Raw genomic sequence first — 14951 nt, 5'->3', positions numbered from 1 at the left:
TAGAAAACTTGCAGACATATAAAACATGGTAAGAAGCAGCAGAGCATAGCAAAACTTTGCAAAATACATATAGAAAAACTGTTGAAGAGTCAAAACTTTAAGTCAATGCAAAAATGATACCCAAAGATTATTATAAATCAGTGCAAAACACTGCTTTCAAAGCTAAACTATGAGGTCATAATAATTTATAAGGTAAAATCAGTTAAAAAGCCAAAGCTAGCTGACATACTAATAATAGCATGTAGGTTATCACTAGCAAGTTGACCTACAGTAAAATACCCCATGCAGGGTGAAAAACCCAAGTAAAAGTTAAAATTAGCCAAAAAGGCAAAGCCAGATAAAATACCAATGATAGCATCTAGGCTAGCTGTATCATGTTGAACTACAGGAAAGTACTCCGTGCAATGTGATAAAACCCGAGTAAAAATTGAAATTAGCTAAACGTTAAAGCTAGCTAAACTACTAATAATACAATTTTTTGACTATCACTAGCATGTTGAGCTATGTAACATACTCCACTCAATTTGCAAAGCCCTACATAAAAGTTAAAATTAGATATATAAATAGAGTTAGCTAAAATATTATCAATCAAAATTTTATTTGCAAAGCACCTTTCAGCAACACGGCATTTCAAAATGCTTTACATTATAAAAACAAAAAAATATAAAGTCATGCTGTCATTACACATCACATTATTGATTAATGTTTCCAGATTATGTTTCAAAAGCAACTCTAAACAGCTGGGTTTTTAGTCCAGATTCAAAGGAATCCAGTGTTTCAGCTGTTTTTCAGTTTTCTGGAAGTTTCTTCCAGATTTGTGGAGCATAGAAGCTAAATGCTCAGGGAAATGTTTGTATATAAAATAAGATTTTGCTTAGAGATGCAAACTGTATGACACAGATCACCATCACACCAAAACCCACAACACAACCCCCATCCACCTCTTCACCACTCGTGGCCAGTGGAGGAGAGCAGGGGCGGGGGTTCTGGAAAGGTGATTCGCCCAGGGCGCCAAACATGCTAGGATCACCTCTGCACAGTGACTCCCATTCTCTAGCCATTCTCTGTGTTCGAATTCAGGGCCTACATCCTTTCTAGGACTCAGTCTAAGTAGGATGAGTCCTTCGAAGGCCGCAAATAAACGGCAACTGGAAAAGAAAAGCTGTGATTTCAGACAGATCTAGCCTTCAGCTGGCCATCTAGCCTCCACAGCATGAGTTGCCTAGCCTGTTGCCTAGCAGCCGTGACAGTGTGAAGCTCAGAGCAGCGAAGAAAAAAAACCACAGAGCTAAAGTTTGTTTTTTAACCATGTACTACTCCTAATTTCTGTATTATGCTTCATCTTTTGTAGTAAAAGTTGTTATGTTGATTATAAAATTTTCAAACATATATAGCACATTTCTACAAGGAATAAATATAAGCAAATTATTCATTTACAAATTTAATCTCTCCCGCTCTTAGACAAGACATTACAGTTAAATAAAGCTACTATGTTCGAAGGCTTAACTTTAAAAAGTCAAACTGATTTTTTCAGATATAAATTAAGTACTTTGGTAAACCAAACTTTATATGATACTGCTATAATGACTAAATAATATCAGTGTTTAACTTCCACTCATTGGGGAAAGCTAGCGGCAGTTTTCATAAGAATGTGCTCGGAGTTAGGCGTTCTTTCCCGTTATACCAAACCTGGAGTGCCCAACCAGCTGACAGCTGGTGAGGGGAGCAGGCTGTCAATGCAGCGGGAGCAGACATGTCTGAAAATGTCAGAGCAACATTGCAACTAGGTGATGTATTGATGAACTGAGCAGATATTTAAGACTTTCACAGCTACATTCTCACCTAAAGCATTGTAAAAAAAAAATCATAACTTAAAGTTTAATGTAGCAAAATAATTTGCTGCTCTTCTCCGCCATTACTGCTTTGCCTGAACAACTGGTTTGGACCCACAATGAATCATCGGATATGGTGGGCCATGACGGATACACTAGACCCATCCTTCAAATCTTGGGAAAAGAAGGATGTATTTGTCGGCTGCATTTGGAGGAGTATTCAAATTTGGACAAACCTTGTTGCTATGATGTAAGTGGTCTACAAATCCGGCTTTTGAAGGATGCAGCCCTTAAGACACAGCTTCTGTCCCGCACTAACAGGTGTGTTGAAGCTTGTCTGACGGATAAGAAAAAGAACTAGGTGCCCAGCTACACACGAACTACTAATGAGTCACTTATGTCAGTTTGGTAGCATAAATAATGTTATTATTATCCTGTGATAAACAGTTGTAGACAACATGCCAGTTAATGTTAAAGCAGTAAGTAAAACAGTAAGATAAATGTGCTTAACCACAGCAACTAGTGAGAGTTCAAAGCCCAACCTGGCTCTTTCTGCAGTCAAGTTACACATCTGTGTATGTAATATATAATCAGTCTTTATAATTAGGCCTCCAACAAGCCAACATTGAACACAGTGTTAGTTACATCCACTGACTGTGTACTCTTGCATGTCTTTTTTGTCAGATGTGCTTTTAGTTGATTTTGAATCAAAGTCCTAAAAGTTTTCCCATCACCTATGACTATTTCAGCATTATTTTATTGTTTCAGGAGTGATATAGAGCTTTTCTCACCTGAGCAGACCACACCAGCATCCTCGTTCTGTTTACACTTGTGTGTACCGAACCCTCGATAACGGCAATCAGTTAGAGAGCTTTCACTTCCTGTACAGTTCACATCATCAAGCCAGATTTGACCAGTTCCTAGACCAAAAGCAGCTGATGAAGTGGCACTTAATGCTGAGCCACAGGATAACTGTCTGCAGACCACCTGAGCATCAGATAGACCCCAGTTATCATCACAGACTGTTCCCCATTGGCCGTTGTGGTTGATTTCAACTCTTCCAGAGCAGGAAGTTGATCCAGTCAATCTGATAACAGAGTCTGTTAACAATAATTTTCTGATTAGTGAACATACCATGCATAAGTACTGTCTTCCACTTTTTGTTAAAATGCTTTTAGCCAAAAACAAAACTGGCTAATCTGTTTGAACATTTAAAACTGAACATTTGATGCTGTCAGTAAATATTTTTTTCTTTACCTGAACAGATCACACCAGCATCCTCACCATGACCACAGTTGTGTTTCCCTTCACCGTTGCTTCCACAGCTGGTTAGAGAGCTTTCCTGTCCTGAGCACTGAACATCATCAAGCCAGATTGGTCCAACTCCTTGACCAAAGTATGCAGAGCCCGTTGCATTGAGTGCTGTACCACACCCCAGCTGTCTACAAACCACATCAGCATCAGCTATGCCCCAGCTGTCATCACAGACCGTTCCCCAGGTATTTCTAAAGAGGACTTCAACCCTTCCAGAACAACGAGTTGATCCAGGACCTGCCAGCCTCACCGGACCTTCAAGAAATAACATTCACCATATTTATGTTAATGTTCCAATTAGAATAAAATACCTTTGTACACTATAGGAATAGAAAACAAAGAGAAATCGGCCAATCCTGAGAATGAGCTGTTTTTCACATAATCCTGATTGGTGATTCAAATTATTTTCTGATCAGTGAATACACTATACATAAGCATCACCTTTTATTTTGTATTTAAATGCTTTCAGACAAAAACAATACTGACTAACATATGTGAACATTTCAAATTTGTTAATTCAGTTTTTTCTCACCTGAGCAGACCACACCAGCATCCTCATTGTGTGTACAGTTGTGTGTCCCAAACCCTGGATGCTGACAGTTGGTTAGAGAGCTTTCATTTCCTGTACAGTTCACTTCATCAAGCCAGATTTGACCGGTTCCTTCACCAAAAACTGCTGATGAAGTGGCGTTTAAAGCTGAACCACAGGATAACTGTCTGCAGACCACATCAGCATCAGATAGATCCCAGCCGTTATCACACACTGTTCCCCATTGGCCGTTGTGGTTGATCTCAACTCTCCCAGAGCAGGAAGTTGATCCAGTCAATCTGATCCCAGAATCTGGTAACAGGAAACAGATAAACTATAGCTTTTTCTTTAAAAAGAAAATTAGCAAATTAAAGACATTACTATTGGTGTCTTCTCTTTGTAACCCGCTTTGCTTTACCTTAGTTATGATTTATTCAAATCTGGAGCACAGAAACTATTAACCCTGACATGTACTGAAACACAGTACATGGGCAATTACACTGGTATTCAAGCCAAAGATTTTGTCAGATGGAATTTATATCTGTGTTACACAGTCTGCTACATTGTGCATTTTGTACCTGCTACTTAGCTGGTTTAAATCTAACCTCTCAATATAAAATATAAATAAATAAAACAAACAGAGATTTAATGTGACAACCTTTAATAAATAAAAATGGCATCAACACACAACAGCTTTGTTTGAAAGACTGTTCAAAATTGCTGCTTTTATAGAATGGGAGAGGAAATGGAAAAGCTAAGAAATACTAATTAAATCCATTTGATTAACTGAGCATCAAATGTGATCACTATACCATACAGGTGCATGAGAACATAACTTTGGAGAATCAACAGGTGTTACACATCAATCTGGATGTGTATTTATCAGATGTGTAACACCTGATGAAGAAGCCAATCATGCAATATTTATGAATGGATGGATGGATGGATGGATGGATGGATGGATGGATGGATGGATGGATGGATGGATGGATGGATGGATGGATGGATGGATGGATGGATGGATGGATGGATGGATGGATGGATGGATGGATGGATGGATGGATGGATGGATGGATGGATGGATTTATTCTGCTATGTTAAACATGTTACAGGGTACAGAGCACAAGCATCTAATAAAGAACTAAACATAGTGGTCGCTATGGAAGAAATAATCAAACTCATGCAAACAAACCCAGCACTGCATTCAAGAAAATGTCAGTACCCACTGAATCCAGAGATACACAGAGGAATCTGCTGATTATGAGAATCAGTGAACTCACCACACATAAGCTCTACCTTTCATTTTGTGTTCAAATGCTTTCAGCCAAAAATCTACACTGACTAGATCTGAGCATTTAAAATCAAACATTTAAATATTTGTAAATCATTTCTCCTTTACCTGAACAGATCACACCAGCATCCTCACTGTGACCACAGTCATGTCTCCCATAACCTCTGTGTGAACAGCTGGTTAGAGAGCTTTCACGTCCTGAGCACTGAACATCATCAAGCAAGATTGGTCCAATTCCTTGACCAAAGCGAGCAGAACCAACTACACTGGTAGCCGGACCACAGCCCAGCTGTCTACAAACCACTTCAGCATCAGCTATGTCCCAGTTATCATCACAGACTGTTCCCCAGGAAGATCTGTAGTAAACTTCTACCCTTCCAGAGCACCGAGTTGATCCACGTCCTGCCAACCTGATCTCACCTATAAGAACAACATTTAATATGCTTATGTTAATCTTTTGATAAAAGTAAAAGACTTTTATATACTATGGAAACAGGAAAGAAAAACTGACCTGTAGTGAATGCTGATGAGGTCAAGATGAGGGTAACTGTAAGATAAAAACTAGGACTGTTATTTTGTTAATAGAATGTAAAATAAGACATCGCTTGTGTTTATATCACAAAAGTGATAAAACAATACTATTGATAATAATGACAATATGAACTTACAGATAAAACCTGTAAAAAGCTGAAGGTTCCCCTGGTTTCTGTTCCACATAGCTGCATATAGCTTCACTGTGATCTTCAACTGGTGTTCAGAAACACATTTGGCTTCACACTAAGTTCATTCCTGAGACACTTCCTCTTTATATATGTGGTTTTTAAAATGTTGCTCAACTCAAAAAAAATACACTTTAAACTACAACACTGTCCATGTTGTCATGAGCGCAGATTAACCTGATCCTCCTGCCTCAATTTGAAGCAGTCTTTAAGATTTCATTTAAAGATTGTTTTATAATTACTGTAGTTGAATTCACAGCCAGTAGATCTGTCCCTGGACGCAGAAAGACTCCAGTTAAAATAGCATCACTGTTGGACAATGGTTTTCATATGTATGTTCAATAAACATGCATAAATACGCAAAAAAAGTGAGTTGCACATCTCAGATTGTGAGTACAATATTTGTTTCTGATAACTGACAGTGTTGGACAGAATTATTATTGTTGTTTTTTTAAATATTTTTAACAATTGTTACTCTTTTATGTGAACCTACATGTTTATGCTGCTGTTACACATGATGATGATGATGATGATGATGATGATGATGATGATGATGATGATGATGATGATGATGATGATGATGATGATGATGATGATGATGATGATGATGATGATGATGATGATGATGATGATGATTAAAAATAAAAGCATAAAGTATGGTTTAAACTATCTGGTTATGAATTTTCGTATTTTTCAGTAATCCAGTTTCTTGGAACTGTTAATATGTCAGAAAAGCAAAGGCTGAAAAAGCTGCATTATTTCCCTCTGTAGCAGCTCTAACCTGATCCTCCAGGCCATCAGGAACATGGGTTGGAGGAGCAGGAACAAACATCGGCGAGGAAGAGAAAATGACGACTTGAGCTTGAAGTTTTGCTTTCTGCCATGACTGCAAATTCAGCAATTCGACAGGCTTCTGAGTTTCAAAGTATATCTAAAAGTATGATCAAAATCGTTTGAAAAGTCAAAAAGCTGCAGTTGCATTTCAGCTCAGTAAACCAGTCAAGGGGAAAAAAAACCTGCTGAGCCAAAATTGCAGAACAAACAGTGAACGGTGCCATCAAGTGATGTAGTGATAGTGGTCCTATCTCAACCAGAGATTCAAAGTCTGGATCCACACAAACACAACTTCTGGATCTTTCACCACACAATTCAAGAAAGACTGAAGATGTGATTACTGTTTTAACAAAACCCTCTTCAGTTCATCAGAATGTTTAAACAAGAAGTTAACAAAAAGAGTAACACAGGTGTAACACGGCCTGTACTATTTGGATGGCTGAGAGACCTGGTGCACAATGCTGACATGTAGTTGCAGGACAAGGCTGTGTAAAGCAAAACAGTTGTTCAACGAACACCTTGAATGAAACATCCCAGCTGCTTTCATTGAAAAGGCTTTAGCCTGGACTTCTATTGCAATGAAGATGCAAAGATGTTGCAAGCGGTATCTCTTTTTTTCTGTGGATTTCATAATTTCGTAAAACAGAGATCCTTACAACATATGGGAAATCAGAGCTCGGTTTCACAATTTTCTTTCATTTATTAAGAAGCACGTGAAAATGGTTTCAGATCCTTGATTTGGAGACATCCAGAATGCAACATCAACAATCTCTGCCTCAAAGGCTAACGGCAGGCTGAAGCCACAGTCGACCAAGCACGTCAACCTCCCATGAACATGGATTACAACAACATTAGAGGGAAACTTCTGACTGCTGCTAAATAGTCAGCCTGTTCAGGGATGAATCCCATCACATTTACAATGAACAATTTGTTCCACAGGAGGAGGGAAACTATGAGGTGTAAAATTTGAGCATCCCAACAAACTTTAATTATGCAGTAAAGTCTTCTTGTTTTCATTGTACTCAACAACATACACAGTACAATGTCATCACTATAAACAGGAGAAAAACAAATACAAAATACTTTTTTTAAGGAAAAAAGACTATTTGTGTCCAGGGCACAAAGATGGAGCTAAACATTTGATATGTGGTCAAAGTCATTCCACCATTCCCCTTACTGACAACAAAGACACAAGTATTGTAGAAGTAAGAAAATAATAATTTCACTGAAGGGGTTTGTATGTTTTCTTTTGTCAAAATAGGCAAATGTTATTGATTATGATTGATTTGTAGAAGCAATTAAAATGATAAAACATCCAAGACAGTGAATACTTTTTATAGGTTTTGCATAAACCTACAAGTTCTTGCTAAAAAATTAAGACTTGGAACATTTAGTCTATTGACCTAAATCAAGGAGTTGAAATACTGGTGCTGCTGATGTTGTTAATCCACAGGATGTTGTTAATCCACAGTCTCAGATGTGTTCAGTAAACTTCACACCAGTTAAGATTTAACAAGTGGAGAAATAATTACAAAAAAGCAAAAGCTCTTTATTGAGTCATCTATAAGTAGACTCATTAGGTTTGGGAGTTCACCCAATGAGCCTACATGTGTTTAATTATCCAGAATAAAAAAATAATAAATATAGGCCAACAAAATAGCCAATAATTGATCAAAAAGTAATTAAATTATAAACTTTTCACTATTAATTCAAACATCTGCGGCTTGTCCTTCAGATGTACAATTTTTTATTAAACTTTCTGTAATTAAAATGTGACACGTTTAAGTTATTGCTATGAAACTAAAAAAATTCACATTATGCTTTAATTTTGGAAAAATAATACTTCTGAGTACTTTTAACTTGCCAATTTTGGCCTGTGGGGCAAAAAGTTTGGTCACAACTGATGTTGGATTGTGAAATATGTCTAAAACGGTTTTTTCATAATCACTGTGTAAAAGGTGAGTACAACGTTGAGAGTTTTTCATGGGAATGATTTTTGTCACTCATCCTCAAAAGAGGAAGCCTCCAAACCACTTCGGCAAAGTCTATATGCTTTGTAAGCAAAACAGCACCAGTCAGCTCAGATATTTTTGCAATTGCTCAAGTGCTAAGAAAAATACAAAGAAAACCACTTAATATATATGAAAAAGGAAGACGATTTATCACTATTTTCCAATAATGCTGCCGATTAAGAGATAATTATGTATTTACAGCTTTGCTTAGAGTTTAGACTCACAGTGGACATAAATATCATGTGATTTTATTTACAAGAGCTCAAAATGAAACATACAGGGTCGCACAGTCACCCCCTTTGATATTCAGAAAATCTCCCCTAACAAGTTATACATTTATCATAACAAGTTTCTGGTATAATTCTACCGGAATTAATTTGAATTGGTTGGTTTCTGAGCACTGACTCTGTTAAATCAACTTTTTTAAAGGGGTGGTAATATATATCTTTCATATGGATATTGCCATTTTATGGTAGAATGTAGTCTCTATGATGCCTTCACAAAAATGCTGTATATATCAAACATGTCTTAGTAATTTGATACGTTGAAATTGAGCTTCTGTCTCTCTAACAAACGCCAACTTATCCCAATTGTCCTTGTCTCAACACATCATCATGACAATTTATGCCGCTAACAAAAGTTCTAAGGTGCGTTGGACTGAGAAGTAGTTTGTATGATAAGCTTAGCAGATGTAGAGTTCTGTATTTGCTAATTGTTGTTGGCTAGCCTTGAGGATCCGTGTAGGAAAGGTTTGTCTGGGAACTGCAGCCACAAGCAGGAACTCTGTGGAAGCAGCACTTTGCATGTAGGCATCCCTGAATGGTTGCTATGAGAGATTTAAGAATTCCTCAAACAAGAATGAAAGCATCAAAGTAACATTATGGGGTAACACTTTATTTGAAGGGGGGTGAATAAGACTGTCATGACACTTTCATCAACATGACATAACACCTGTCATGAAGATGAATAAGCCTTCATGAATATTTATGACTGTTGTCATAAAGCGTCATTTGGTAAGTTATGACACTTTTAATACAAAGTTGACATTATTCAAAATGTCTTTGTTATGACAACTTGACATTAACCAAGAAATTATTACTGATATAAATTTTACCTTTAATAACAAAGTTTTCTAATTTTTAAAGTGCAATCAGTAATACTTTTATAACAAATTTAAAGGGGTGGTAATATGTATTACCAATAACACACATGACAGGTGTTATGTCATAACACCTGTCATGACATAACATGACAGGTGTTATGACATGTTTATGACTAACATGAGTTAGTCTTATTCACCCCCCTTCAAATAAAGTGTTACCCATTACGGTCATGTTTTTGATGAGAGAATAATATTACTAAATAAAATAAAGCTTGAAGAAGCTGAAATCCAACCGTAAAAAACAATTATGGGTAAAATCGTTTTTTTTTTGTTTTATGGTGGAATTTCGGCAACCCCAGCTGCCGGCTTTTTACCGTAAAATCTACGTTTTATTTTTTACGGTGTATGTATAACATCAGTTGCTGTCATTGGTGCTGTAATGTAGCAAATAACGTTTTCAGTCTACCACAGCTTGTCACCAGGTGTTCAATAAAGAAATATCACACTGTAAATCTGATGTTCTCTGGTCAGAATGTATCTGTACATACAGTGAACACAGGCAGCAGAGTGTTGTGCTTTTGATATCCAAGATTTTCCTGGTATGTGGTCATGAATAAAACAAAAAACTGGTCTAATGCCATTTCTTTAATCTAGTCTAGTGTGTGTGCTGTGCTAGATGTTTTGGCAAACTAAGTGAAATCTTGTATAAAGCCTTTCACAGATAAAAATCACAAAGTGCTTCACAAAACACACAAGAAAAGCCCATCAAAGATAAGCATCACATTAACTAAAAGCCTGTCGGTAAAAATAGGATTTTAGCTGCATTTTCAAATAATCAATGGAATTGTCAACGTAAAAACAATGGAAAAGATACAGCAGCCTGAAACGAGTTTTCAACAGAGTACATGGAGTTAACAATAGATTTTTAAAGCTGATATATACACTGCTCAAAAAAATAAAGGGAACACTTAAACAACACAATAAAACTCCAAGTAAATCAAACTTCTGTGAAATCAAACTGTCCACTTAGGAAGCAACACTGATTGACCCGACGAGGGTCCCCGTTGTTAATCAGTGTTGCTTCCCTTTATTTTTTTGAGCAGTGTAGTTGAAACCACAAGTTTACGTATACAAAATGGTAAGACACGTATACATTTTTTAACTGTCTTAAGGTAAATCAAGCCAAATTTCTCTCTTTTTAGGGCAGTTAGAATTACCAAAACCAATTCTACTTGCTAAACTGCACAATATAAAGAGACAGGATAGGTCATAGGTCAATGACTTATTTATTATCTTCAAAATCAGCAGTTTACATAGATAATGATTACTTTATTTTCAAACAATAAAGGAAAGCCCAGATATTCTGTTCAAAGAATTATTTTCAAATATAGGCTTGATGGCAATATCCAACCACCATTTCATTCAGGAAAGAGATTGGTTCTGTGTCCCAAAGATGAGCATATCAAGGTCCAAAATGAGCAGATAGACCCCAGAGCAAAAGCCAAAGACCTTGTGTAGATGCTGGCTGAAGCATCATCCTCCTGCTGTTGCTGCAGGAGGAACTGGTATACTTCATAAACCAAATGGCATCATGAGAAAATAATATTATGTAGAAATATAGAAGCAACATCAGGAAACATCAGCCAGGAAGTTAAAGCTTGGATGCAAATGGACAATAACCCTAAGCATTGTGCCAAAGGGGATATAAAGTGACTTAATATTGCAGCATGGAACTTTTATAAAACAAAATGTTCTTTTTACACCTTTGTTAAAAGTGTAACTATGTCACAGCAGCATAATATGAACAAGAGTCAGTGAAAAACATGCTGCTCATACCCAATCTCTTGCTGTCTTCTACACTGCAGAGTTAAATGACAATAAAACTTTACTAATCTTTGAATGTTCAGCAATCTCTAAATTGGTGACTGAGATGATATGCTCACACAAGTTGTTGATCCTGATTTATCTTTTTGTTGCTTGGTGTGTGATTATGCTCTATTTATGGGCCCTTAAGTTGGAAAGGCAACATAGATAGTAATGGCCAGAAAAACTGCCTAAAAGTATGAATGAAATAGATTTTTAAAAATTAGTTCAGTCAACGTTGTCAAGATTAGAAACAGCTATTTTACAGGGTAAAAAAAATAAATAAATAAATAAAATAAAATAAAATAAAATAATAATAATAATAATAATAATAATAATAATAATAATAATAATAATAATAATAATAATAATAATAATAATAATAATAATAATAATAATAATAATAATAATAATAATAAATTTTATTCCTGTATTGGTTTTCTGGAAAAAAAAAACAGACACTTTACAGAAAATAAACTAATTACAAACAGAACACTTCAGCACATTAACAAAGTCATCAAAGGAAAACACTGGTGGACAATTTTCATATAGGGTAAGACAGATCTTACAATCTCTGTCTGTATCTTTTTTACGCAAAAGGATGAATAAACTCGATTGAGAGATTTCATCCAACACTGCTCGGCAATAACATTTTTTCCATGACAGAGTGGTGCCATGATCCCGGAACCTTATGAGCAAACTAACCAAATGTCAGGCCGATTGATGGACGTCTCTTGTAGGAGTTTGATCAAATGCAGAGGTTGTAAACAGCCAAAACATGAGGTCAAAATAAGCCAAGATAGCCAACTTTCTGTATTTCTGTATGCTGCCCCTTTAAATTATGCTGTGGATTTAAGAAGGAGCTAATGAAGGGAAGCTAAAATAGGAGAAATATTATCAATTTTTTTGGGAAGTTGTACAACGGTCCCAAATTTCATAACTGTATGATGAAGTAAGGTCAGTGGAGAGGGGCTTTTGAAATCTGCTGTTGAGTTGTCAATGTTGGAAGTTTGGCAGAAGCCTTAAAATGCACATTTCATTCATGACTGATGACAGACTTAATTTGACGGCAAAAAAAAATAAATGCACAAATTAATAATAATAATAATAATAATAATAATAATAATAATAATAATAATAATAATAATAATAGCTGACAGAGGCTGACATGGCTTCAAATTGGCAGAAATTATGCAAAGTGGCCATGAGTTCCAATGATGTGTTTACTCTTGATATTTCTATGGCTGCCAAACAAATATTAAAACTGAAATGGAAAACGAGGAGGGAGTCTATCTCTGTTTTTCTCTCTCCTGCATTTGACTTTTTTTTTTTTTTCATTTCTGGATTTCATTTCTGGATTCCAAACTCAACACCCACACAATGGTGTCCTTATGCATGCCTTGCAGTTTGTGGTAATTGAAATAATTGTGTGGTATGAGCCCCGTGTCCACTGCCGTCCATGTCCACTTGTTCCTGTGGCAGGTGTAACAGGGTGGCTCAGAGATTCCATGGAGGTTTTACAGGCAGCAGAGGTTTGGAAATGTATCCCTGCTCACAGCAGATGCCACAGATCCCCGAAGGACTTCTGTGTTGCTGGTTACGGTGTGTTTTGTTTTGTCAACAACTACTGTAAGATTAGAGCGCCGCCTTTCCCGTGTGCTGGATCTCTAAGAATAGCTCGCTAGTAGATGATGCTATGTGAGGCTGGCTCACAGAGGTGTGGAAATACTCAGAGGGAGGTGGCGATGTAAGCAGAGGTCTTAGTGTGTTTTTGATCTTAAGAGGGTCATGAAAAACAACAAAATATCTTCTGGTACTGCTGATTGAGGCCGTGTTGTCTGTGTTTATCGTGCAGAATGCCAGATCTTTTGGTCATTCTACTAGTTATAACCTGGCACAAGCAGGGCTGTCCCAAGGATGAATGTGGCCTTAAGCAGGAACCGATTTGGGCTCCCCTTCCTGTTAAGATCATCAGCACATCTAACAGCATACAGACACATTCAGTAAGTTAAAACTATCATTGAAAAGTTTATTTATTTCACTAACTCTGTCACCAAGTGAAACACATCAATTAACTAGACAAAGATTGATGTTTTAACTTCTTTATTTCTCTCAGGAAGATTTTCTGCTCTCTGCCAATACAAACATGACAATTAAGATTAGAATTTTACACCAGACCAATAAAAAATATATATATACATATATTTTATTGGTCAGCACAGGAAGTGCTGAAATTGTCAAATCAGATGCAGTAGTATTCTAACCCTTTGCAATAAAAGGTGAACACTGGGGAATAAGATAACATTATGTAAAGCTCAAAAGAGTCAGTTTTACATAATACTGCCCCTTTAAATTCTGCTGCGAATTTAAGAGGGAGCTAATAAAGGTAAGCTAAAATAGGAGATATATGATCCATCTTTTAATTTTCATCTGACCTCTTGCTGCAGCTGAAGGCTTTTAACTGCATTTTGTGGACTTTCTGATGATAAAGAATGACAGTTGTCCAGCCTGGAAGTAACAAATATGCTTAGTTTTTCAGCATCATTCCTGGACAGGATATTTCTAAATCTGACAATTTTTCACTGATGAAAGAAGGGAAAGTTGTTTAAGACGGGAATGACAGGACATGTCCTAAACAAAAATAAATAACTAAAAAAATGTGTTTCTTTTTTCAATTATTTTTATTTAAATGATAACATTCTCAATGCATTTTGAAAATATTTCTTCTCACTCTTAGGACTACGTTGTACATTATTCCCATCCTTAGAGAAGGTGAGAGTATAGCTGCCCTGAATATTTATAGTAAAGGGTGTCTGGTTTACGAGCTCTGATAATGAAGTGTAAAGACCACTGACCCATGTTATGTCATGCTGAAGGCTCTGGAATGAACCGTCTTTCATTCAGACATGATTCATCTGTGCATCTTCTCTTTGTTAAAGCCTGGCTGACCTGTTCACCTCTGGAACACAATGATGGAAACTCTCAGTCATGGCCTGTGGTCCGACAAGCACTTGGCTACAACTGGTCAAATATGTTGTTGATTCACGTCGGATCAAAATAAAAAGTCAATCACGCTGTTATTTTGGTCCAACTGCCTTTTTAGCTCAAGCATGGGTAAGGTGGTGCGAAAAAGAAAATGAAATAGTGCCATCTTGTGGTTCTAAATGTGAACTTCAGCTCTGGTGGTAGGAGGATTAAAGTAGTTACACAACTGTAAAACTACCAGTCCGATTTGAATTTATTTATTTTATAAAGGGTATAATGCATATTAATCAACGTGAATATAAATATGCCAGGAATAGTCAAAGAGTCCCCTAATAATTTGATTGATGGAAAGGATTAAAAAACTTACAATTAACATACATAACAACATACATGACCTATTTATTATATATGACAAATTTCAAAGTATAGCTAAAGGTACTGCAATTCAGTAAACATTTATAAAACAAAAA

At 36.4% G+C, this 14951-nt stretch overlaps 1 protein-coding gene across 3 annotated transcripts in view; it reads right to left on the bottom strand.

The window, feature by feature from the left end:
* The window catches only part of LOC103467057 (uncharacterized), a 29273-nt gene extending 23507 nt beyond the window's left edge, over positions 1-5766 (bottom strand). For 2 of the 3 annotated variants that reach the window (XM_081608618.1, XM_081608616.1), the window contains exons 1-6: positions 5635-5766; positions 5478-5513; positions 5075-5386; positions 3679-3987; positions 3090-3401; positions 2624-2932 (exon numbers count right to left, since the gene is read on the bottom strand). In XM_081608618.1, the coding sequence (XP_081464744.1) occupies positions 2624-2932; positions 3090-3401; positions 3679-3987; positions 5075-5386; positions 5478-5513; positions 5635-5683 (1327 nt within the window). In that variant the 5' untranslated portion in view covers positions 5684-5766. The remainder of the gene's footprint in view (positions 1-2623; positions 2933-3089; positions 3402-3678; positions 3988-5074; positions 5387-5477; positions 5514-5634) is intronic. The other variant, XM_081608619.1, reaches the window with a different exon arrangement.
* Between the last annotated feature and the right edge of the window lie 9185 nt (positions 5767-14951).

This window comes from Poecilia reticulata, chromosome 7 (assembly GCF_904066995.2).
Source record: "Poecilia reticulata chromosome 7, P_reticulata-male-v2, whole genome shotgun sequence".
In the NCBI taxonomy this organism is placed as follows: Eukaryota; Metazoa; Chordata; class Actinopteri; order Cyprinodontiformes; family Poeciliidae; genus Poecilia; species Poecilia reticulata.
Note: the sequence above shows the minus strand (reverse complement) of the source record. Positions and strands in the feature narration are given on the sequence as shown.